This window comes from Rhinolophus ferrumequinum, chromosome 3 (assembly GCF_004115265.2).
Source record: "Rhinolophus ferrumequinum isolate MPI-CBG mRhiFer1 chromosome 3, mRhiFer1_v1.p, whole genome shotgun sequence".
NCBI classification, from domain to species: Eukaryota; Metazoa; Chordata; class Mammalia; order Chiroptera; family Rhinolophidae; genus Rhinolophus; species Rhinolophus ferrumequinum.
Genome location: NC_046286.1, coordinates 38818597 through 38845762, shown reverse-complemented (window position 1 = coordinate 38845762; position 27166 = coordinate 38818597). Strand labels below are relative to the sequence as shown.

At 38.3% G+C, this 27166-nt stretch overlaps 1 protein-coding gene across 9 annotated transcripts; it reads left to right on the top strand.

Moving 5' to 3' along the window:
* Window positions 1–1367: 1367 nt before the first annotated feature.
* Window positions 1368–26262, top strand: HMGN3 (high mobility group nucleosomal binding domain 3). 9 transcript variants are annotated; one of them, XM_033103329.1, is made up of 8 exons: window positions 1371–1566; window positions 7793–7937; window positions 15051–15101; window positions 21208–21237; window positions 23946–23996; window positions 25129–25242; window positions 25363–25462; window positions 25777–26262. In XM_033103329.1, the coding sequence occupies exons 2-8, from the start codon at window positions 7881–7883 to the stop codon at window positions 25788–25790; spliced, it is 417 nt and encodes a 138-aa protein (XP_032959220.1). In that variant the 5' UTR covers window positions 1371–1566; window positions 7793–7880; the 3' UTR covers window positions 25791–26262. The 9 variants fall into 9 exon arrangements, with proteins under 9 accessions (XP_032959219.1, XP_032959220.1, XP_032959224.1 ...); XM_033103333.1 differs by having other exon boundaries at window positions 1375–1566; window positions 25363–25405; XM_033103328.1 differs by lacking the exon at window positions 25777–26262 and having other exon boundaries at window positions 1368–1566; window positions 25363–25770.
* Window positions 26263–27166: the final 904 nt, after the last annotated feature.

The following is a 27166-nucleotide window of genomic DNA, read 5'->3' as shown; positions in this document are numbered from 1 at the left end:
GGATACCAATTCATTGTTTTGAAATTAATAAAGAAAAAAATTAAGCATTAAAATGAATTTATAACATGGTTTTATTCATATTTGCAGCCTCTGTGTGACCAAAGTGGACTTGGCCATATTTGCACTGTAAGGCTTCAATATACTGTCCTGTGATGTGATTTTGCCTTCTAATATGATTATAAAACTAACCTTGATTAATTTTGCTTTTTCTATAATTTCACGTGAATGAAATTATTCAGTGTGCCTTTTTGTATTTGACTTCTTTCATGCAGCATGTTGTTTTTTGACATTCATCCATCTAGACTTATTTTGTTCTTTTTTATTGCTGAGTAGTATTCCACTGTATGTGTTTACCACAATTTGTGTACCCATTCACTAGTGCTTTTCCTGTATCTGTTGAAATGATCATATTTTTTTCCCTTGAATCTATCAATATGGTGAATTATATTGGATGATTTTCATATATTAAACCAATTTTGCATTCCCAAGATAAACTGCACTGGTCATGATGTAGTATCCTCTTAAATGTTGTTTCATTTACTCAATGGGTTTTGTAATGGGTTTTTAGTTTAAATGTGTTTCATTTACTAAAATTTTGTTCAAGATTTTTTGTCTATGTTTATGAAGGATATTTGTCTTAGCTCTCTTTTCTTTTGAGGTCTTTCACTGGTTTTGGTATCAGGATAAAACTGATCTCATAAAATAAATTCAGAAGTGTTCTTGTAATATAAAATAATCTATTTCGACCTTGTTTATTATTTTACTAACTTCTGTAACAAATATGTAGTATTCATCTTCAAGCCTAAATTGAAATAGGCTGGATTAGTGAGTGATTTGTAATCCAGATTTCAGGAAAGTAGAGCCAAGCAATTTTAGGGATATCATTAGATACCACCCGACATCTAGAAGGGAAAACCAAGACCCTTAGAAACTGACAAACTCTTCCAGAACAGAGTACCTTCGCACTCTTACAGGTCTCCATCATATAACATTTATATATTACATATTATATATTATATATTATATTTATATATATATTATATGTAAGTGAATAGTAGCAAACGTATAGCGTCTGCTGTGTATACATTTATATTATAAAGTTAATGTGTCCATCCTTATTCTTTTCCCTCCCTATGAAGGCCCACACTGATACAATCCAAAGAGGGAGCAGCAAAACAATGAAACCCCAAGATCTTGTGGCTTGGGGGTTACTACGGTAGTTGAACTGGGCATGCTCAGTCGCCAGGGAGATTTTTCGGTGAAGTGGAAACTGCAACAGTGCGTACTGAGCGCGCAGAGATGGGCGTGTCCTCGTGGAATTTAGAACGTTGCCGCAGCCAATGGGGCCTCGCGGTCGGCTGCCGGCGCTCCTCATTGGAGGAGCAGGGAGGCGAGAGAGTAGAGGGCCCCTGGAGGGAGCCACGGGAGGTGCAGGTCGGAGAGGCAGTGCCCCGCGCGTGAGGAGCTGCAGCGGCGGCGGCAACATCCAGCGTCGGAGCCAGCAGTTCCAACCCGTTGCTTTACTTTTTTAGCTGCACGAACATAGTCATTATGCCGAAGAGAAAGGTAAGTCTTACAAAAAAAAAAAAATTTTCAAAGGCCTTCAAATTTTGCTCACAGCAGATCTTGTCAGTGCTATGGCTTGCGCGGAATGCGCTCGTTAGTAACTCGGTGATTGTGAATCTCTTTGCTCTCCACGCTGTTTTCAGATGCTTGTTGGCAGACATTTCTTACTCCTCTCCCTCCCTCTCGGTCCTCATCGATCTCTGAGTGTCACTCTCTGTCCAGCGACGCGGCTTTCCCTCTTTTTGAACTCATTCTCTTTGGAATGGTTTCCACCTCCAACAAGAAGCAAAAGCGCTTTCCATTCCCCCTTTTAGGAGGGGAGTTTCCTCTGCAAATTGCCAGGTTTTGATTAGTGGGGAGGGAAACCAAAGAGAGGAGGAAAACAAGTACATGCATAGGGATAGCGAAAAAAATAAATACGTCGGGCAGATGTTGGGTTTATTCCCATGTGGGCTGTGCCCACGGCTGGGTGCGCCGCGATGGCTCTGAGGCTAAGGGAGAAGGAAAGCCATGTTTAAAATAGCGCTCACCCCCCTGCTCGCCTCCGCTGCAGACCCGTATGTACCAACTCTAGTGTCAATCAAGGCTGGGGACTGCGCAGGCGGGGCCCGGGGCGGCCGGACCTGCCCGGCAGTTCGCGGCGGGAGCAGCGGAGTTAGCGACGTGCGAGACGCCCTGCGCCTGGGGCGCCCACTGTGGCTGCCAAGGGCAGGGGCCACCAGATCTACTCCCGCGACCCAAACCCACACGCAGTCGGGGAAGGCGAGCTCCGCGCTCTCCGGCACCTCTGCGTACAGAGGGAAGTGGAGTCATATTAGTCTCATCTTCCGCTCCTTGCGGACTATTATGTCCCCTTCCGCGCAGTCTCCAAATGCCAAGTATCTCTTACAAGAACGCCTGTTTCTCTCCGAGTCCAGCTGCGACTTGTCATTGTCCCAGGGAGGGAAGGGAAGGTTTTCCTCCACCCGGAGAAAACCGATGGCTGGCTGCTGTTCCTAAGAAAATGCTTTGCACCCTCCCACTGCCTGCCCCAATGTTTCTTTCCAAGTGTCAACCAGAGAGGGTATTAAATTTGAAGCAAAATTACAAATGATATCCTGCTTTATCAGTTTAAGACTGTGGAGTGGTTTGTGTGTGTAAGTGAATGTATTGCTTTAATATCTTGAATTTTTAAAAATATAGAAGAGCTTGAGCCGTCATATCTAAGAATTTGATGGAAACTTGTCTCTACTCCATTTTTTAAGAAAACAATAATTAAAACACTTTTTTAAAACCTTAGAGTTTGTGCACATGCCGTGTGCTTCTTACTGTGGGAAGAGTTTGACTTGCGTTAATTATCTCATTTAATCCTCAGAACACCTTGAGACGCATTATGGCCATTGAATGTGGGGCTTGCAGACATGAATTACCCAACATCTTACCAACCAATAGCTAATAGCAAAGATTTAAGTAGATGCAATGGGTCCAAAGTCCTTACCTTCCAACACTATTTACTCATTCTCTTCATTTAGTTCTGGGTGGGTCAAGAAGAATTTAGGAAATCCAAAGAGACTCCCAGACTAGGAAGATGGATGGCATATTGAGAGTACTAATACTTGAGGTTTCTTATTTAAACTTAATTTTTATGAAAATACTGTTTTTTCTAGCTCTCGTACTAGAAAGAGGGTATTAAAATGATGCCACCATTTTTCGCATTTTATCTGAGGTTGGGAATTCTAATAGAGTCAAAGGAACTAACCATCAAGAAATGGATTACAGAGTTCGTTGCTGCCATCTCTTTTCTTGGGAATTATTAACAAATGTAGATGAACAGTAGGTTGGATGTGTATGATCCCGTTATGTATGATGGACCTTGATGTGGTAGAAACCTTATTGCTCAAGAGCCAGGGTTGGTGACACCATTACTTTTAATTTACCTCACTGTCCACTTCTCTTAAGGAAATAGAAGGGAAGAAGAACAGTAGAGGAATTGGCTTTTGGTTATTGTTTTATTTCTCTGGTAGGCAGGGAGCCCCCATGGAGAAGCTAGCCAGGCATCCTGGTATTAGGGGCAGACCTGTGTACACCTGTGTGTCATCCCTCAGGATATCAGAGTGTTCTTCAGAGATGAGAAACTTCTTGATTAATAGGAAGGCTTTTCATTTATACCTGGAGTCCAAAGACCTGGACAGGAACAGCCGCAAATTAAACATGGCTACCATGGCCATCCCGTCCATCGGTTCAAACCTTAAAGGTGCCACGTGGAATGCTGGAATTCACTGGAACTTACATTGGAAACCATTGTCATTAGGTAAACCCTGCCTAGATGAAAAGAAAAGAACTGGATACAATTTGTTCATAGCTCTTGGAGATCTGTAAAGCTGGGATAACTGCTAAAATATTTACATAATAGTCGACAATATTTTTCTTGACTAAAGGACTGCCTGTTCTACATTATTGTAAGTTTTAAAAGTGCCCCCACAATACTTTTTACTATCTTTGCCCCTTTTTTCACCTTTTCCCAGAAATCAAGAAGTTGTTTAATGAGCACCTCTTTAGGCTGTTCTGCAGAGTAAGAAGGGGTATTAATAATAAAACATTTGGAATGAAAATATAATTAAAAATTTTTAAAATAAAATAATAAAAACATCTGTAATCCTACGTTGCTTTAATGCCATAGGAATACACAATTTGCGCTCATGAAACTTACATTTAATGATGTGATAAGAGTAGCAGATACAGAACAACTGAATAATATTAAGCCTGTGTATATGTTCCAGAATGTATAGTATAGATTCTAAAGCTGTAGGATAGATAAGGAAAGAAGGTTGAATTTGGGCTGTTCTTGAAAATGTGGATAAGACTCAAATATACAGCGACAAAAACAAAGTCATTCTCTGTTATCAGGCATTTGAATGCCTCTGCAGATTGTATCTTAACATGACCAGGTCCTCAGTTATACAACTTAAAGGCCATAATATGCACATTAATGTAAAGTGTTCCTATTTTCTTAGTCATTTCTTGGTGAGTTTTATCTGTATCTCTGCATGTGATGGTCATAGCTACGTTAAAACATATGTTTTATACAATTGCTGTAATATTTTTTGAAACAGTACAGCACTCATCTGTGAGGAGTCAGCATTAAATCTCTTTCTGAGTTTGTGAGATTAAAATAAAGTTGTTTCCTATATTTAATACCTAATGGGTTGTGGGTCAGTGGGTCACCACCCATGGATAGTGAGTGGAATAGCAGGGAAAATGATAATGTTCATGGACTCGGTGGTGGGACAGTTTGCGACAGTTCTGGACTGTTCTGGTCAAACATCCACAAATGCCTGCAATGGTCACGTTGTTAGGTGATGGTCTGATCTACACAGAGCCATCAGCCAGGGAGGCCTACATTCGTAGTCCTGGCATGATTAGCAGCAGCAAACACATCTTCACATTCTTCTTTTTATTTTTACAGTTCATCAGTAGAACGATTGGAAATGTCCAGTGTGTCACATCAGAAATTCTCTAAAGAGGCGATTTTCTGTGAATTTGGGATGTAAATACTAGTGTTTCTTTACACTTAAAAGTTTAAGGGGAAAAAATCGGCTGTCTGCTACTAGCTTTGAAATATGAAATTAGGTTTTTTCTCTTCATAAAATGGAAAGGCCCAGTAGTGTTGGGCTTAGCACAAGGGATATCACAAGTCATAACCAGAGACAGACTCCAGAAATAAAAATGCAGATACATTTGACTACGTGAAAAGACTATTTTAATATGGCAAAAAAACCCACTTAAAATTTTAAAAACTTACGAAAAACTGGTAAAAATATTTGTACCACCCATCACTGAAGAAAGTTTGCTATTTTAAAAGTATAAAAAGCCTCACACGTCCTTGTGGAAAAGATGTATATCCTTATAAGAGATATAACAGACTCAAATAGATGGAAATGTTTAGTTGTACGAGAAACCAAAGAAATGTATATTATTAAAAATAATGGGATGTGATTTTTTTTTTACAACTAATCTGGTTTTAAAAGAAGATTGAAAGTACCCATTGCTGAGTGGTACTTTCAAGCAATGTGGTTGGGAGTATTATTTCCTTAAAAAAATTTTTTTTAATAGCTTTATTGAGGTATGATCTACCTACCATCTGGTCCATTCATCTATTCAGAGTATACAAATCAATGATTTTTGATAAATTTACAGTTGTGTAACATTACCATAATCCAGTTTTAAACCGTTTCCATCACTCCAAAAAGGTCTCTTATGTTGTTTGCAGCCAGTCTTTACTCCCACCGCGGTCCAAGGAACCGCTAATGTCTCCATAGGTTTGCCTTTTCTGGAAACTTTATATAAAAGGAATCAAGCAATATGTAGTCTTTTGTGTCTGATTTCTTTCACTCAGCATAATGTTTTTGAGGTCCGTGCATATACAGCATGTATCAGTACTTCATTCTTTTTTATTGCCCAATAATACTCCATTGAATGGATAGACTGCTTTTTGTTTATTCTTTCACAAGTTGATGGACATTTGGATTGTTCCAGTTTTCAATTATAAATAATGCTGCCATGAATATTTGTATATAAGTATTTCATGGACTTGTTTTGATTTCTCTTGGGAAGTTTCCTAAAGGTGGAACCTGGTGGGTGGTATGAAAGTCTCTAACATTTCAAGGAACTTCCAAATTGTTTGCCACAGTGATTGTACTCTAAATGCATGAGAGTTCCAGTTGCTCCACACCCTTGCTCATACTTAGTGTTGTTAGTTTTTTTGCTATACCCATTCTAATGAATTTAATTTACATTTCCATAATAACTAATGATAATGAGCATCTTTTCATATGTTTACTAGCACAATATATCTTAGTTTGAAATGTCTATTCAGATACTTTGCCCATTTTTTAGTTGGAATATTTGTCTTATTGTTAAGTTGTAAGAGTTCTTTATATTTTCTGGATACAAGTCTTTTATCAGATATATGATTTTTGGGTGTTTTCTTGCAGCCTGTTGCTTTTTTTTAAACTGTCTTTTAAAGAACAAAAGTTTTAAATCTTTGCTTAATCCAAGGTCACAGATATTTTCTTCTAGAACTTTTATATTTAGGTCTGTGATGCATTTTGAGTTAATTTTGGGTCTAGTGTGAGAAAGGTTTATTTATTTTATTTTTTTACTTTTTCGAATATGGATATCTAGTTGTCCCAGCACCAACTGTTGAAAAGACAGTCCTTTTTCCACTGAATTGTTTAGGTATCTTTGCTGAAAATCAATTCATCATAAATGTAAAGGTTTATTTTTGGGCTCCAAATTGTGTTCCATTATCTGTATATCTGTTCTTACATTAATACCACATTATCTTGGTTACTATGGTTTTGTCATAAGATCTGATATCTGGTAATGTCAATTTTCCACTTTGTTCTTTTTCAAAATTGTTTTGGCTATTACATGCCTTGCATTTTCACATAAATTTTAGGATCAGCTTGTAAATTGGTACTAAAATGCCTGGTATGATTTTGATAGGGATTGAATTAAATCTATAAATCAATTTGGGGAGAATTGCCATCTTAACCATTTTGAATTTTTCCCTGTCTGAATACAAAAGGGCCTGACATGTAGTATGTCGTCTTTAAATACTTACAGACTTTAACTGAGTTAATATTGATACGGAACCTCTATTTGAGTCAAGACTCCAGAATGGCAGGGTTGTTCATTTTATTCATTCTCTCAATCCATGTGAAATAAACATTTATTGAGCATTACCTTCACGCAAGGTACCATCACCATGGGAACGTAAGTGAATTCTTGTTTTTTCAACCCTTTTGGAAGTGAATGAGTAAATGTCCTTATTTTATGGATTTATGGTAGATAATATACATATGCAAGTATTTATAATTCATAACAGGAAGTGATAATAAGCCACAAGAAAAGCTATGAGCTACAGAGCATTTAAAGGTTTGGCCAGACTGAATGTCCAAAAAAAAAAACACTGACCAAAAGTTCTTTGGTTAAAAGGATTAAGGGTTATAGCTCTCTCTCTCTCTTTTTTTTTAATCTTAAGTCCTAGTTTATTGCTAAAGGTGATATCATTGGTCTTTCTATGAGGTCTTGCTTTCTTTGCAATATGAGGAAGTTAAATTCAAGGCCTGTTACTACAGCCGAGATTAGATTGTATACAGTAGCCATCCTTCCTCATTAGTAAAGATTCAGTGACTTCTTGGTCCCAATGCCTTTCTTTTAACCTCTCTCTTGTGTTTTAAAGGTGGTTGTCTGGCACTGTTTCTAAGTTAACACATGTTATTTGATGACCTCGTTTTGAATTAACTTCGTAATCCTAATTCCAGTTGAGCATGAAGTCTTTGATGGCTCTGATCCTTTTTTTTAATCCCGCATATCACCTAGCACAGGTACTGTAATTATTTGTTGAATGAATGCATGAATAAATTGTTTTCAAGATAAGAAAGTATAAATTTAATTATTTCATATACTTGTGGAGATAGTCCAATTTGGTCTGGATTTACTGTTTACTAGCTATATGGTTTAAGGCAGTTAACTTTTCCAGAAACTTCTAAATTCCTAATTCTCTGAGACTCAGTTTCCATGTCTGTAAAACCAGTATAAAATTATGTTCTACTTCATTGGGTTGTTTGAGAAATGAAACAAAATGGTAAATGCAAAGTTCTTAGCACAGTGCCTGGCATGTGTAAAACAGTCAATCGATGTTAATTATTGTGATGATAATATTTTTAATTATTAAGAGAACTACATTGAAATAACAGGCTTATAGTAAGCACCAGGCCTCCATTTTGTAGGAGGACAAATGGCAGCGGATAGGGAGCGAGAATATCTCACCCTGGATATCTAATTAACTGCAATTAGGAATAAATGTTCAGTAACCAACTAACAAATGTAGTGCTTTTGAAAGAACATAAGCTTTCATATGGTGCATTTTTACATGGTTGATTTTACTTACAGAAAAAAAATGTATTTAAAAATATCTCCATATAACGTTAAAATTCCCTTGGCAAATCAGTTATCAAGTGATTCTCTTTTCCTATATTTTCTCCTTGAAACTCTCCTGTTGTTTACACCAAAGTTAAATATATTTCACTTTCCTGCAGGTTACAGTTTGGAAATGGTGATTGAAATAAATGCCATTTAAGCTGTCTGCTTTCAGAGCACCTAGTATCTTGAAATATGGTGTTAGTCTCCTGAGTCATTTAAAAATCAGTGTTGAAGATAACAAACGAAATGTTGAATTCTTTTGTTGAATGTTGAATTCTTTTTTTCGCTGACTGTTTATTTATTGTACATTTCATTGTCTTCTTAGAAGAGTTCAATTGAATCACATATTGGTTCCTAGTCAAAATTTTTATTGAGTCTAGTATTCTTATATCTTGTGGACATGTCCAGAAACAGGGCCATTTGTATATGTCCAAGGTAAATGCATATTCAGTCACACATAATGTAAATGATATGCATATTCAGAAGTAGGGAAATAGAGAAAATGGTTTTAAATTTAAAAATTGCTTCTAAAATTTAGTATTTTAAAAAAAACCTTTATCAGTAGCATATAAGTATATTTATTACTATTTAAATAGCTGCCATTTATTGAATGCCTGGATGTACCAGACCTGAGCTATGTTCTTTATATTCATTAGGTACCTTGGTTTTAATAAAAATATGTGAGGTTATTAGAAATATATATGGGTAGTATTATGGTGTAGTTTCACTTTATTCTCCGAGTTCGATGAGGCTATCCTCATATCACAGATAATGATATTGACAGCCACAGTAAATAACGTTTAGGTGGTTTTCTATGACTCAGGCAGTGTTCTGAGCACTTTGCATTATGAACTGAATTCTCCCAACCTCCCAGTAAGGTACGTACTCTTCACACTGCCATTTTGCAGAAGGCAGCGCCAGTGACAGTGAATGTCCAAGCTGGGGTTGCAGTCCTGGCAGTCTGGCTCCAGAACCTGTGCTCTTAACCACTGAGCCCTCGGCTTTTCTCTAACACAGTGAGAATATTGGGATGTAGTGAGATTAAGGAATTTCCCTTGGGTCACCCAGCTAGGAAGTGATAGAACCAGGAATTCTAACCCAGCCCTCTATTACACAAGAATTTTGCTCACAACTATTACACCATAATACTTCCCATAAATGTTTATTTCTAATAACCTTATGTATTTTTGCTTCAATAAAGGTGCCCAATGAATGGAACAAGGAAGAATCAAGAATTTTATAAACATGTCAGTGATGATTTATTTAAAATGTTGTCTTTATTAAGATATAGGCTGATGCCATTGCTTCTAGGTGCTAGTCCAAGAAAGTTACTCAACGAGTCATTATTATCTGTGATCACGGCCTAAGGCGGGCCTTGGTGCAGGCCTCTGCTTCTGGGGGAAGCACATTATCACGGAACCTTCTGGGTATTTCAGTAACTGCTGGACTGTAGGGTCATATTCAAGGCATAGATACACAATTTCCTCACTCAAGTATTGTTATCTTTGAGTACTAAGAGTCTAAGACTTTATATTTTCTCAAACTCCACCATGAACTGCTGGATTTATTATTTCAAAGATATATTGTCTTCATTAATTTTTATATGTAGAATAATAGGGATATTCCCCTATGACCAGGAACATGTAAATACACTTGCATATATATTATACGGAGATTGTAATGTAAGTATTAAGTCACCATTACTTAGGCATTGTATTTAAAAAATGAGCAGATCCTTTTGTTTTTGGAGCTCATCAAATAATAAAAGCTTTATGGCTTGGAAAATCTATTCGATGGATTTTTATTTCAGTGTTCTGGATTACCAATTGATTAATTTTATTTAAAAAGTTATTTTTTTAAAGGTACAAAGTGATAATTATTTTTAAATTATATCTTGATTATTTTGACCCCATACAAAGGTAAAAACAAAGTCTACCCTGAGAGGTATTTTTTAAATTTCCTTTTTCTCTTCCATCCGTCTCTCTTTCCTTTCTTTTTGGGTGTAAGCATGGTTTTTTACAATACTAGACGGAATTACTTAAATTCTACGTTGTGGGGGGTAGTGAGTATTAGGCATGTTGTATGTGGGAGATAAACATACCAAAGATTTGACGTGATCAAAGTGTGAAACTTTAAAGACTCCTTTTAACGTTCCATATATATGCCATATAATACATTTTTAAACTGTATTCTTTCTGTCTACTCATTGCTTTTCTTTACCTTTTCTCAGTACAATTTTTAATTTTATTCCCCCTTTTAGTGGTCAATTGTCGATCACATCAGAGCTAGCTGATTAGTTTTGCAAAAAATGCAAAGAACATCACAACTGCGTTTACCATTTGCTGGAAGTTATTCAGATCTGGGCAAAGGTAATATCCTTCTCAGAGCCCTGGTGTAAAGGTTGGAAGCCTTGGGTTTAGTGTGGACCCTGCCACTCCTTCCCCGGGCAAAGTCACTTGACCTCTTTGAACCTGTACTCTTCATCTGTGAGATGGGAGTGTTAAGACGGCCCCTGTGTAGCTCAGTGCTGTTGAGCAGATCAATACAAGAACAACTGAAAAATGTAAAATACTATAAAAATTATGGAAATGATTGGGTGTTTTGTATTTAGTTTTAATAGTGAGATAACAATGCTTATATCTGTGGATGTAACTGTTTAAAAAACCAGAATAGTAAATTTATGTGCATCTCAACATACAGTATTTTTAATGGGAAATTGTTTGTTGTTATTCCAAGAGGCTCATGAATGAGGGGGACTAGGAAACACTCCCTTACATATTATGTGCTCCTTGGCTAGGTTCACAGGTTAAAGTATGTCCCAAACTGGAAGCCTTTGCTCTTCTAGCATCCCAGATCTGCACCTCGTTTTGAAATTAGGTAAACACACAAACCACTTAGAGTGGTGTAGTGGTTAAGAGACTGAACTCTGAGCCAGCCCTCTGGTCTGAAGCCCGGCTCTTCCAGCGTCCAGCAGGATTACCAGCTGGGTAATCTTGGGCAAATTTACTTAACCTCTCCGGTCTCAATTCCGCATTTATAAAATGGACATGATGGATGCTCTTTTACCCTCATGGGACTGGGATGAAGATGGACTGGTTTAGATCATTGCCCTGCACATAGTACAACATACATGTTTATTAAGATTAGGATTGGGATGATTCCTCTGCGTCTCATCTCTTGTTCTTTTCCAAGACCACAGTACCTGGCATCCCTCTAATATACATGTGACACTTCCACAGAGTGATTATTACGTATACGAGCAGCTGTGTAAGTCAGGCTAGTGACATCTTCATGTCCATCCTCGTAGTTTTACTCTTAAGAAACTTAGGCCTAGGGTGTGAGATAGAAGGCAGGTTGGAATGCAGGCTCCTGACCTTATCCAGGTGCTTCCTCCATGATCCTATTCCATATAAAACCATAACCACATGGCAAGAGGGTGACTCATCAAAGAGGCAACTCAGACCACAGAGATGTGCAAAATATTTTAAATTATTTCATATTAATGATATACTCCCATTATTGAATTATGTATACTTATGCTAATAAAATTTCACTGAACATACTTGAACATGGCTTTTTCTTTACTTACCTGAATACAATGTGAGATATTTTCCCTAAAAGGATCCCTCAGAAAAGAGTGATTTGCTGATTATTTCAGTTTATCTAAAATCTTTTAAAGCAGAGTTCTTATTCCGTTACTTTTATCTTGAACAACAAAATATTGCTTTGGGAAAACACACTAGCCTGACACGATCTTAATAAGTAACAATTGGGGTTTATAGAAACTGTTGAAATTAATAGACACAAGCAAAGGAGGAGGTGGCAAAGAAATTTAACATCTGTTCGATTATTATTCCTCTGCACCATGACCTCTCAATTCCAAGTAGTGGATTTTTAAAGACTATTTTTAAAAGCAATCACTATTGGAGAGTCCCAAAATACACTTACAGGATGAATGAAAAATAGCCATGCAAATGTAAAACAATGGTGCTTGTGGCTTTGAATAACATTTTTAGTGTCTATTTCAAATACGTCATAGGAATATTTGAATTTATGGAACTTAATTCAATTAAACTCAAATCTGTTATTTGAAAAACATAAGAATTTCCAGACAGGCCACCCTGTCTCCACCCACGCCCACTGGTGGAGGGAAATTAACGTGATGTTAATCAAGTAGTTGAGTTCTGTGTTAATTTTAGCAGAGGAGTGATAGCCTTAGTTATAGACGCATTTCAGCCTTTCTCTGGGTGGGTTATTTGGATTTTTGTGGTCCTAGAATGGTTTTTCTCTGCTAACCAGCTTATTGTTAGACTGCTTTCTTTTCTCCAGCATTAGGTTTGTAACAGAAAATGTAAATTAATTTTAAATAATAAAAAGAATAATAATTTTAAAATATTGGCCAGCAAATCAGAAAAATCACCTCAAAGTGATACATTCCTCAGGTTAAAAGGATTGTGGGTTTATTTGCAGTGTTATATTTACTCCCAGCCTTTTCACATTAGCATGGATAACCCAGGAGTTGAGACTAGATTTGTTATATTGCTGCTGGCAAATGGTTATTTGACTTTCATACATACTCTAGGCTCTCAACTAATTTCACTTAAGTTATAAAGCAGTAGCACTGGTCACTGAAAATCTTAGAAGTAAAACTCTGAGAGCCTGTACTTCCATTAAAGACTGTTTGGAACCGTATGTCTTTGCCTTCCTACTAGTAATTCTCTTCTCTGCTTCCCAAGTGACTAGTAGGTATATGTGGACCTTTCCAGTTAACCACTCAATCTCCTAGCCTCTCTTTCACATTATTCATTTCTTTATTGCTCCTTGTTGCAGTCTGGGCTAATTTCTCAGTAGTCTGTGACAATTCCTTATTTTTTCTACTGTCCCTGGTCAAGTTTGTAGCCATGGAAGTGAGCAAAGCTGAATTGCCCATCTACAGATTGTCTTCATATAGTCAGACTTTCTCAGATTTTGCCATCTCTAATTCAGCTGACTGATATAGCACAAGATCTGTGAACCAAACAATTCTGTGCAAGAGGGTGGGGAATAGAAAAGAGAAGCTCTGTTTCCCGTCAGGATAGAGAAGTTTCCATGGAGGAGGGGAATCGGTGGTGAGTTTGGGAAACCGGAGAGAACTCCATGGACATGGGAGGTTCTAGAAAGAGGTAAACTGATAGTAAGAAGAGAAGGTTCTCCCTCGGCAGAAGAGAAGGTTTACTGTGTCCTTGGCCTTGAAGAAAAGCTTTTGTCTTTCTCAAAGACTTTATAAACTTCTGACCAAGTTTTTAAATTTAGCATTATTTAATGTGTACTTTCTATGTAGTCACATAGGCTAACTATCTTTAATCCCATTGCGTTAATAGTTACTTAATTTACTTAAACATTTCTCTATTATTTACTGGTTATCTAAGTCATTTCCAGTTATTCCAATATTGGAAACAGTGCAAATAGAACTGTATTTGTACAGAGTCTTTCTTTGAGTCTGGATCCAAAATTGGAATTACTGGGTCCTATATGTCTTTTTCATATTGCCAGGTTGTACTTTGAAAATATTATATTAATATACAGTGTCACCAGTGGGTATTATGATCTTTTAATATTTCTCCTCATTTTGTCAGATGAGGCATTACCACATAGCTGGTTTATTTTGCTAAATCAAACACTGTGCTGTCAGTTTGCTATTTGTATTTTTCCCTCATGGGAACTCTATTCATATCTTTTATTAAGTAGTTTAATTTTCTAATTAGTTTGTTTTAATCTTACTTATTGTCTTTAGCCTATAAAATATATTGGGGTAATTGGTGTGGCGTACAAATCTAAATATGTTTTCCATGTTGTATGCAACTCGTAAAGGAGTCAGATTTGAACTGTCAGGAGAGTGGGCAGGTGCTGCCCAGGGGCTAGATGAAAATCAGGAAACAAATCAGCTGGGATGGCAGGGTGCTTGGCTGTCACTGGGAGTCTGGGAATGTGGTAGAGATGCTAGAGTTGATAATGGAAAAATAGTAATCTATGATAAGTATGTCAAGTCATATGAAGAAATGAGCTAGAAATCAAAGCTAGGCAAGTATGGGATGAAATAATGTTTTTGCAGTTGGCTTGGTCTTTCCCAGCATCCTGCCCTCATCTCAGAAAAACAAAGCGCCTGCGATATATGGGTGGATCCCAGGCACCCTGCCACTGGCTGCTGCAGGAACCCTATTCTTCAACCTGTGACGGAATCATCAAAGAATGAAAATTGCTTAGAGTGAATGAACATTGAAAACAGGGACTCATATCTGTTCTTGCACCACTCCTGGTTTAAAATGAAGCAGTTATGCAGATAAATACGTGTGTGTGTCTGTGTGTGTGTGTGTGTGTGTGTAAAACACATATCCTCTTACAAATTTACTTTTTCCTGACAAAATATCTGTTGGTTTCTGTGGTCCAGAGAATTTAAACAGCTTTTAAAAAAAAAATCTCCCTCTAATCTGTGTTTTCCTATTTAAGTACAGTTCACTGAAATATTTTCTTTCTAGTCTCCAGAGAATACAGAGGGCAAGGATGGATCCAAAGTAACTAAGCAGGAGGTAAGTGTATCTTTGATATCCTGTATTTAATTATTAAATGGAATTTTTAATATTGTTATGATTGTCTGCATCTGAATGAGTACTATTTCTACACAAGGTTGTTGAGACTGCATGAGCCAGAAATAAAAGTGTCACTGTGTAGTCCGCCTTGGCCTAGGTATATTTCAGTTGGTTTCACCGATGAGGCATTTTCCACTTACTAAGTTGTTTGATGTTTCTACCTGTTGCTCCTGATGTTTGTTAAAGCGGATACTAAGAATTCCTTCTGGGCAAAAAGTGAGATAATAGGTAAATTCATCAAGGAGAACAAAGTCAGCCTTTCACAGCAAAGAAATGAAAGACTGTTGATTTAATAAATTCTCTGCTCCAGTAAGTGAATTATAAATTACTTTTTATGTTCTGAATATTTGCCTAAGCGGAGTGATCTCTAAAGTCAAAAACTATGGACGGGTACACAAGATGTCAAAATACTAAAGTTGTTTTTTTTTAAGTCAGAAAAATTCTTAGGGCTTGGGATAATTAAACAATAACTTAAAGAAGTTCTGTACTAAAATACAGAAACCTCCAAAAAGCCAGGAAGTCGAAGAGATGCTTGCATTTGCCCCTCCATGGTAATATCATGAACATGATTCATATTGTGGTTAATAATTCAGTGGAGTTTGTCATGAGAGCAAAACCCCTACACAAGATTTGTACAAGGAAATTCATTCTGCCAAATGGAAAACCTTTAACAGAATCTATAAAGAAATAAAAGCAAAACAGACAAAACTGACTATAACCTAGTCCCCACCATCGATTTACACAGCATTTAGTGTCTTACACTTTGGGAGGTGAAGTTTGTTATCCAAAGTCAAGTCACTAAACAAATGCTAGAACCAACCAAAAAATGATAAATGCTTGAATTTTCTTGAAAATGGAAAAATGAAATTTGTAGGACAGTTGGGTAAGTGTAACGAACCTTAATGTTTTTTAGATTTGGACACAAAATGTATTTGAGTTTCTCCTTAGGGATTGCTATTTAAATTGATCTGTCAGTCAGAAAACCTAGAAACCATTGCATAAAATAGATCTTGGATAGTGAAAACAGGCTTTCCTATCTCCTTCTACACTAAAAGCAATCCAACTGGTTAGAGTACATGTAAAAGAATTTTGCTTATACATATTTTTATATATATTACAGGCAACCTTGTTTTATTGTGCTTCACTTTATTTTGTTTCACATAGCTTGTGTTTTTTACACATTGAAGGTTTGTGGTAACTGCTGAAGGCTCAGATGGTGGTTAACATTTTTTAACAACAAAGTGTTTTTTAATTAAAGTATGTACATTGTTTTTATAGACGTAATGCTATTGCACACTAAATAGAATACAGTATAATGTAAGCATAACTTTTATGTGGACTAGGAACCCAGAAATTTATTTGACTTACTCTACCATGATAGTTACTTTATTGAGGTGGTCTGAGAGGTATGCCTATATTTTTATTTTTTATATAATTTTTTAATATTATAGTTTATATTATTATATGTATTATATTATTGGTAACAAAAATCTTTCCTAGACAAGACTCCACCTGTCATTTAAATCAAAACCAGATTAAAACTCGTGATATGTCTTTAGAACATCAACACAAGTGTTTGAGAAGTGAATAGGTTAGTTGGTTAGCTGGTGGTTTAGGGTAAGAATTGTCAGACTGTGTATTGGTTGATTTTCCCTCCACTGAATTGATTGAATTTTCCAGTTATGTCATTGAATATGTTCAACCTTGACTGTAGTGAATAGGTACCAGCTACAAAGGGGATCCTCTTTTGATAATCCTCTGTCCTTGCCGTGATATTTGAAGGTCACATGGTACAGAGTGTTCGTATTTGCACAATAAATGACCAAAATGACATAGTCATCACAGTCGGCAGTTTACAAAGCCCTTTCACGTTCATTATTTTTATCTGATCCTTACAGTAACCCTGAAATGAGGGCAAAGCAGATTCATTCCTTGACAGAAATGCGCTGACCACCTATGATGCAAAAGCAGTATTCTAGGGTCTGCAGTGAACAAAAGAAGCAAAGGTCTCTGCCTTCATGGAGCGTACATTTTAGTGAAGGGAGAGAGAGAGTGAAATAATTGGACATTTGCTATAAAGAAAAATAAATCAAGAAAGGGAATAGTGAATGTCAGAGAAGTGCTTTTTTTGATAACATAGGCATCTTCACTAATACAAACAATGTTCTCAGAGGAATATATAATTTTCCCCACATGTCACAACTTAAATTGCAAAACCAGGAAAGATCTGAATCTCCTGATAAAATCCTCTGTCCTCATACCCCTTTGTGATAATGATAAAAATCTGATTATCCAGTGCTTTTTCTCTGTCTTCTCCATTCCCCAGCCAAGGTTCTGTTATACATATTTTCAGAACTCTCAGTTTTGTGAAAAAGGTCATTCCTATTTAGTTCCTCATTTGTTTTGGGGAATTAAAAGCAACTTGAATTTTGGGTTTTGTTTGAAAGTATATCATCAGGCTCAGGAGCATTAAGAAATCTCATAAAAATAAACATATTTCCAGATTCCAGTGAATGACCCATATGTTTCAAGCAGTACTCAGCAAAGTCCAGCGATTCTACTTGGATCCAGCTATCCCTCTCCCAGTGGATTTTGACATAGCAAGATCAGACTTCCATATTGCTTTTGCTAAAAGTAAGACTCTGTCTTTCAGAGTAGCCTTCACCAGAATTTTCTCCAACCCAGGGAATGATCAGCTAATCAATAAATGTTTACTGAATAATTCCATCATCCAGCACCTGTATACCACAGTGACAAACCCCCACAGTGTTTCTGTAACTCTCTTGGTAACCAGTCATTCTAAAAACCTAATTCTGCCTTTCCTGAGAACCATTCTTTTGGCCACTTTTCCTGAGGATTTCACAATCAACAAATTGAGAGAAATTCGCATTATATTTATTTTTATAGTAGTCCTGCCCAATAGCCTGAGTCTCAAAAGAATAGTTTGTATTCTGGTGTTTCAAAGAGGAAAAAAAAATAGTCTATATATTTTATATCTAATAAATATAGTCCAATCATTTATAGATTTTAAGGCTGTGAAAGCTGAGGGAACTTTCCAGGAAGGTGTACACACTTGCATTCATAAGCAATGCTTCTGACTGAGTGAAAGGTGCATCTTAGCCTCCACTGTTTGCAGTGAAAAAGAAAATCTCCTGCGATGGTTACCGGAAAGAAAATTTTAAGAAAATTATTTTTTTTATAGCATAGAAAGAGCTGGTAAGTGTTAGGCAGGAAGTCATAAAATGATTTTACAGTAAAAGATGTGCTTTTTAGAGACAAGTTGGTTTAGATAGCCTAGAGGCAAACTTTGTTTTTGGCATTAATTTCCTAGGTTTTTATTTTGAAACTCTTGTATTGGACCGGAATTATTAAAAAGGTAGTGCATCCTTTGGCTTAGAACAGCTTTCAGGCCCTGCAGGGCAGTGGTTTGGTTGGACTGTCTCTCTGGAAATCCCAAAGGACTCTCTGACGTCACTTTGCCTCTTCGGTACGTTAGGGTATTCACATGGGAAGGAGAGGAGCAAGCGCATAGGAGTTGGCGAATTTTCCCCCTGATTTGGCGTCCTTCATTGTTTCCTAAGGACAGCTAGTTGGCAGATTAGGAGGCAGTTATGAGTAATGGTTAATATGTGCAGGCCCTTTTTCAGGCTCCAAATTGGATAGTAACCGAGTCCAGGCATACCTTGGAGACATTGCAGGTTTTCCAGACACCTCAGTAAAACGAGTATCGCAATAAAGCAAATCACATGAACTTTTTTGGTTTCCCAGTGCATGTAAAAGTTACATTTGCACTATACTGTAGTCTATTAAGTATGCAATAGCATTGTGTCTATAAAAACAATGTACATACCTTAATTTTAAAAAACTTTATAGCTAAAAAATGCTTAACCGTCACCGGACCCTTCAGCGAGTCATAATCCTTTTGCCAGTGGAGCACTTGCCTTGTTGATGAACATGCAGTCATCTTCGGAGTGCAGTAAAATGAGGTGGTGGCTTTAGCATGTTCTCCATGTTCGCACTTGCTGTGTACATTTCTGGTGCTTACTCATTCTGTCCACCTCCACATTTATTGAGGGGCCCTGCTAGGCATTGGAACTACAGAAATGTGCAGGAGGGCTACAGATGTGAGACAGATGAGGGTGAGCAGAGAGATAAAGTCAACATAGTACACATACATTGACACCAAGTGGAGAGGGATTCAGAAAAGGTCCGTATACCCCTCGTTAGCATGGAGTCTGCCAGTTTTCCTCTCAGAGGGTATCTTTCTGAGCACTCATGCTGGCTGTGCTTTACTTGTGAGATGGTGTGGGTAGTTCTTAAGGCCACACAGAAGCGTCCAAGCTGAGCTCTGTTTGGTAATTGGCAAGTGCTCATTTGCTCCTCCCTGCTCTGAGAACATATTGAAGAAGCAAAAGTTACCCACTTGCCGTGCAATTTAACTGATAACGTTGCCTTTTCTTACAGTGATACTCAATTCAGGCATTTAACTGTCCTGGGAAAGGCATCACAGAATTAGGGTTCTGGTTCCCAGCGACTCGTGGGTGCATCATCACAATAATCCTAACAGGCACCGTGGTTTTCCTATGGAGTATCTGATGCGGGCGCTCCTCCCTTACCTATGGATACGGGCGCTCCTCCCTTACTGTGCGCTAAGCCGTACAGCCTTACCTGTGCAGTGAATATACTCGTATCACAGCCTCCACCTAACCTGCACAGTCTCCTAGTCTTGGTACATTCTGCTAGCTGGCCTTAAGTCTCACTCTGATCTTTCCTTGAGACCCCAGGGTTAAAATTATTCATGAAGGCTCTGGCCCTTCATTTCCTTCTGTAGTTTAAAGAAAGATGATTCTAGCTTCCTGTGGCTATTTTCAGCAAGGAATTTCTTAGATGTGGAGATGGCAAGAAATATTTCTTCCAGTTTGGCCTAACCAACTGACCTAGACTGACCTAAGCACAGCGCTGTACGAATTTCTTGATTCCTTGCACTCATTGCATGGGCTGTGACTGATCATTTTTGCTGGTCCTCTTTGAAAACTTATTTGAAACAGTTAAGCTATTGTAATGAGGCAAAGTCTGCATAAGGCAACAAGAATTAGGGAAAAGCTTGAGTTCATTTTTTCAGCAAATATTATTAAGTATCTACTGTATGTTAGGTGGCACACTAATCTACTAGAGATAGAGCAGTGAATAAAACACACAGAAGTATGGAGTATTTACTTCTGGAATAATTTTTTTTAAAGGCAGTTGTACTTTTAGAATGTGAAACCCCTTGGAGAGCTATGTTTTGCTGATGGTAAGTAGAATATCAATTCTGTATGCCTATTTCTGAAATGCCTAGAAGAGTTCTGTTATATTAAATATCTTTGCCATCTCATTTGCTAACTTGCACCATCATTGAAGAAAAGATTTCCTGAAAAATAGTAATCTTAACACAGTTTCTCTCTAAATTTCCTGTACTTCCGAATTAAAAAAAGAGATTGGTGAACTTTTTACTCTATTTAAATCTTTAAACATATGCATTTAGTAGATAAATAAATGTGTTTATTTTGTTACAGGTAAAAGGAAGCATTTCTGTAAGATTTGTAGTCATTCTCTTTTCTAACAGTAACAAGGTGGGGAACGCCTGCTGTTTTGGTTTCTACACAATTATGTAAATCTCTTTTATTAACTTACAAGCTTTACTTCTGTTTGTAAGGAACAAGAGTCAGACTGGAGACTAGTTTTTAAATAGCTCCTCAGTGCTCCTGCTGTTAATTTTAATCACAATGGTAGAGATTATGGTTTGGGTCAGAGCCTAAATGCATCTTCCTTTCCTTTCCTTATTGGCCACACCCCTAGTTAGGAGAGCCCATTGCTTTGAACAGTGTGCCTGCACCTCTTCAGTACCACTTCCTCTTGATAAGGGTCCCAAGGTTACTTGGGGAATGTTCCAGTGTGCTTACCTGGAGAGGTGATGGGAGTCAGACATTACATTTTTTAAACACAGTAAGATATTAAAAATGAAGTTTTAAAAATCAATATGTATATTTTTCTGTTTCCTTTGTAGCCCACAAGGCGGTCTGCCAGATTGTCAGCGGTGAGTACTGTAGAACCCCTTTGGTATTAGTTCTGTGATGTTCTTCTGTCTAGAGCAGAGCAGCAGAAGGAAGATTAAGATAGTATTTCCTTTGAGTTTTTTGTTTCCTTTTGGAAATTACGTGGGTCACAATATCTAGCACATTTTGACCATTGTTGCCAAGCAATTCCCTTGATCAGACGGTTGGTGAAAAACAGTGGCCAGCCCCATTACCTAAAATATAAAGTGCAGGAAGATGTTTGATATTGCGAGATCTCTGAAACAAAAGAACTACGTTAAGCAAAGTCATATAGTCTCCCAGTTCTACATATGATGTGCTGGCATGGACAAGAATTCTGAGTCTCTGTCCACGACTCATACTTCAGTTAGAAAATTCTGAAAGTTAATCTGACTCCGTATGCGTTAGCTTCAGAACTAGAGAATCTAAAAAAGTAGTGATTCCACTTTGTCACTTGGTGTCCCCCTCTGTGGGCCAGGCCCAGGGAAGAGATGAGGGTTAGACCATTAAAGCTGGATGGGTCCGTGTGGCCAAGCCTCGGCAGTGAGTGTGCTCCTTGCTGGCTCTGGTGCCCCTCCCTGCTTGTGTACCAGCCCCCATTCTGCCCAGGGAGGGCAGCCTGGCTCTCTGGTGGGAAGATTTTGGTTAAAATACTTGCAGCCCACACTACCCACTGTGAGATACAAGGAAGAATGGCATTAACCTTTTGGCTAATAGCATATATCCCCATACTAGATAGTATAGGAGCTGCAAACTGCCTTGGCCTACAGGGAAGCATGGATTTCATCCCCTGTCAACACCCATATGCCTGGCACAGTTTTAGTGAATCACAGCAAAGACAGGTATTAGGGACAGTCACAAGTTCAGAAGTGTAACTGAGTTTGGGTTGCGTGAGCCTGTACTTCTCGTGAGTCACAACCTAAGGAAGCAACATAGAGTCATCGGGAAGAGTAAGAGCTGGGAGGGGCAGTTGTGTGTGTACACAGTTAATCCAGATTCTGTCAAAACCCTTAAAGACGGTTGCTCTGTCCACTAGTAACTTTCACATGGTTCAGAAATTACTTTTCACTCTTTAGGCTTAACTATAGATTATACCAAACGCCTTGTAGTCCATGGATCTCTAGCCCATTCAGGGTATAGACCTTGTAAGTCAAACGAAAATCAGAATTTAAAATAAAGCTCTTCCTGAGCAGCAGGAACTAGCAACGTGAGCACCTTTCACTGAGATCATTGCCCGAATGCTGATGCTAAGCCTCCTCAGGCCAGCGGGATTACAGACCTTGAAACCTCATCATTTCCTGTCCCATCAAAATATGTGAATGCTGGGGGGTAGGGGACGGGGAGGCGGGGGAAGAGCTGTCTTATAGAAAAGAATATACAAGGAAATTATTTGCTGAAAATCAAGAAAATAAGTTTATGTTAATACAGTATATCAAAGCCCAAAATAAAATTTTTAAAATCCTGAAAATTTAGGAGCCATTCAAGCTGCTGTATTTGGGACGCAGACTGCAGATTTAAGGTGGTGAAAATATTAATAAAAACTTTCCTTACTTTTCAAGCTCAATTTCCTTTTTTTATTTGAAAGGTCGTGTCTAACAGCCAATCTTCTAGAATTGAACTGTCTACAATTTTACTTTATGCTCTTGATGAAAAGGGCCAGATTCAATATGCACCTGAACCACCCAGAGGCATTGGAGAGGAACATGTATTTTTCTCCACAGGGGAGACCCTGGCCAGTGTTTTCTATTTAAAAACCATTCTTCCCCAGTGCCAGGAGAGATGTACACTTGCTTTTTTCTAGATCCGTGAAAGAAATATTTGCCCTAAAATAGCTATAAGAAACCAGAACTGTAAACTGGTTATCTTCCCCCGCGTCTCCATGTGCCACCTGGTCTCAGGGCCCTGGGAAGCAGGCCAGGGCTGAAGCCCGGTGTGGAGGGGACCGTGTCCATAGGGCAGGCAGGGACTGCTCATGGGAATGAGAAGGAGAACCACAAAAGGCAACAGAAAAATAGTTGCCTAGTGGGCTCTTTGACTAATAAGATCTGTGAAAAATCTTAAACTTGGGGAGCCAACAGTGAACATTTAATTTTTATAATCATGTTCTTAATAAAAAGCCCTAGGGACAAATGAGCCTAATGTCTGGGTGGGTAAGAGATTCTTCTCACCTTGAGCTGGCATTGGAGTCGATAAAAGTAGGAAGATGCTTGCTACAGAACTTAAAATCTACATCAGAGGTGGAAGAATTTGGAAATGATTTTGAAATGCTTCACAGGTAACCGTCTTCATTACCGGATGGGCTTTGCCTGTGATTTCTAGACTGTTGGGAAGGCCAGTGTGACTGAATTCATTGAGTCATTTGGCTGAGGGCCTGAGTCATTCCTCTTGCTACTGAGCTGTGATAAAAGGAAGTACAGAGACATTGGAGATAGAAGCTTAAACTTGTTCCCGGAGAGCTATTCTGGACTGGGGGATAGATAATGAGTTCGTTTTTAAATCTCACCTGCCGTTCACTTGAGAACCCAGGATGAAAACAGTTATGAAATGCAGAGGCCTGTATGCTGTTACCTGATGCTGAAACTAGAACGAAAAATTTTTTTAAATGAACAAGATCGTATTCAAAATGGACTATTGTCTTTTGTAGTTTTTTTTTTTTTTTTTTTTTTTTGGTCCTGAGGGTATACAGTATTTGTATAATTTATCTCTGCAGAAACCGGCTCCTCCAAAACCTGAACCTAAACCAAGAAAAACATCTGCTAAGGTAAGAGGTGCTCCCACCCACCTCCCATCTTTGGTTTTTTAAACAATGAATAAATTATAATTCCATATCCAAAAGTCATCCGGAAAGATCACATTTAATCATTCAGGCAAAATGTACTGTCTAGCAAACTGTTAGCATTGCTACAGGCTTTCTCAAAAAGCATAAAGCACATTTTATGCTTTACCAGGAATGTGTTTTCCGTTCGGTCAACAAAGTGAAGGCAGAGCATGTTGCTCTGAGAAGCCTCACGTCCAAAGGCTGTTTGATCACTGCCTCATGAACTCAGGAGGGGCGGGCCTGGGCCTTGGCTGTACTGCTGCCAGCAGCTCGAGGAGCTGAGGAAGGGGCTTCTGACTTCCTATCACTGGTGTCAGTAGGCCGGTCTGATTAGTAATCATCACATACTAATTAATACTAGCAGATAATACCAGCAAATATTTCCGTGGCCCTTATACTATGCCAGACCCTGTTTTGATTGCTTTTCTCACATAACCTTCACATCAACCCCACTGAGGTAGGTGCAAATATCTCGTTTTGCAGGTGAGGAAACTAAAGCCCAGAATTATTAAGAAACGTATCCAAAGTGGGTTTTCTTCACTCTGCCCTTCAGAGCATTGTCCCTTTTTGGGAATTGTTTGAAACTATTGTGTATTATGGTGGGAGTAGGTTTCTGAAGCAGAGCTCACTTTTGTGGCTTGGTCTTAAAGTTAGGATCTGGGCCTTGATTTTCAGACTTTCTCAGCTTTCTAGTCACTCCAGCCCATGTCCCCATGTGAGGTCTTTCACTTGCTGGGTTGTCCCTGGCTTCTGCCTCGTCACCAACTGCTTCTGCTGTTCTCTTCACAACAGAAGTGCTTTCACTTCAACGAGAGAGGAGGTCCACAGAACAAATACCTGAAGGGAATCGTCGTGTTTTCCCAGAAGGCAGGGTCCAGTGAAGCCTGCTACCTCTTCATAGAGATGCAGTATACTCAGTTGATGCCCGGCAAAGCGGGGTTCCCGTTTTCACCTAAAAGCCTCCGCGTGGGCCATGGTTGTGTTTTTCCTTGTGTTTGTACAGAGGCTGACTGAGTTTAGCTACCATCACACCATGTCTAACATACTCTGTTTGTCTGCTTTGATCCTCTGTTAGAAAGAACATGGAACAAAGATTAGCAAAGGTGCTAAAGGGAAGAAGGAGGAAAAGCAGGAAGCTGGAAAGGAAGGTACTGCACCATCTGAAAATGGTGAAACTAAAGCTGAAGAGGTACTTTGCATAAATACCTCCCACTGATTGAATCAGTGTCTTAAAAGAAATTGTTCGATCCTTCAGCCGGTGATGGCACGTTCATAATACCTCTTTTCATCGCCTGTAATGTTATTGCAGATCCACATCTATCGCTCAACTGTTAGTGTCTCAACCTGCAGAGGTACCCCACCCAGCACCCTGTCAGTAAAGGGGCAGATTGAAACAGTCAGAGTTAAGGGTACAGTAGAAAATTCTGCATGTTTGCAGTGACTAGAATCAGATAATGTGGTGTTTTTTTATTCTGAACAGGGGGAGCTTGCAGGTAAAGCTTCTGTGGTCGTTTGAGAAGCAGAAAGCAATGAATGCAGCCGAATGTTTGCATAATATATTCCTGCCTTGTCTGTTTTACACCCAGAGTTGCAATAGGTTTTGTGGTAGAGCTGCTAAAAAAACAAATGTTCAAAAGTGTGTGTGTTGATGGGGTGGACTTTTCTTTGGCATGTAGTAGTTTTAATAGTAACTACGTCCTTTTTTTCCCTTTCTTTTTCACAGGCACAGAAAACTGAATCTGTAGATAACGAGGGAGAATGAATTGTCTTGGAAAATTGGGGTTGATTTTATGTACCTCTTTGGGACAACTTTTAAAAGCTATTTTTACCAAGTATTTTGTAAATGCTAATTTTTTTAGGACTCTACTAGTTGGCATACAAAAATATATAAGGATGGACATTTTACCTTCTCATAGTCATGCTTTTTGAAAATTTCCATCATCCTTAAGTAAAATAAATACCAATTTAATGTTGGAAGCTGTGTGTAAAATTGATTCAGCATACCATGCATTTGCTTTAAAAATTTAGTCCTGTGCATACTGTGGTGTTTTTACTGTGCGTATTTGAATTTTTCACGCAGTTTTTCTAGAGCAATAATCAGTGGTGCTTTTGTACCTATGTTTATGTGATTTTAATGAAACATGGATAGTTGTGGCCACCTGCTGACTATTTGTGGTTTAAAATAAAAGGTTTTCTTGCCTGCAAAATACCTGCTTCTTAGTAGTGCTTTTTACTAAATTCAGGCAGTGTTTCATTGTATTGTTGTAGAAGATGTAAAGAATTTCTACAGTCTGTGCTATTTGTACTAAAATACTTTCCCATTCATTGAGAACTTAACAGTTTTAAAACTCTACCCAGCATGACCACATTTCAGCCTTGCATCAACCTAAGAAAGGAATTAACATAGCTATTATTAGAGCTTCTTTCTAGGCTAAGAAATAGGGACATGGAGAGTATGTGACTTCAGCCCCACAGAAAGGAGAAAAACCAGGACTTGAACCTGGTCTTTTGAATTTTATACATAATGTCTGTCTTAGTCTGTTTAAGCTGCTGTAACAAATACCACGAACTGGGTAGCTTATAAGCAACAGAAATCTCTTCCTCAGTTCTGGAGGCTGTAAGTATGAGATCAGGGGGCCAGGGTGGTCAGAGCCATCTTCCAGGTCTCAGACTTCTCACTGTATCCTCACTTGGCAGAAGGGGCTAGCGAGATCTCTGGGGCCTATTTTATAAGGCACTAATCCCATTCATAAGGGTTCTACCTTCATAACTTAAGTAACTCCCAAAGGCCCCACTTCCAAATACCATCATCTTTTGGGGGATAGGATTTCAACATAAGAACTTTGGGGGAACACAAACATTCAGACCATAGCAGTGTCCTTCTGTTTCTGGAAGGATATAGCAGTGCCAGGAACAGAGGAGCTATTTTATAAATGTAATTTTTTTGTTTGTTTGCATTCCTGAGAAGTTTGGTAACTGCATGAGCACCCTAGGAAAGCTAAATTCTGGGGATTCCTCTTAGATGAAGACTTGAATCTTTGAAGGTGGTAAATAGAATCTGCACTACTCAGAGACTTGCAAAAGGCCTTTGTTCCTCAGGGCCCAACATGCTT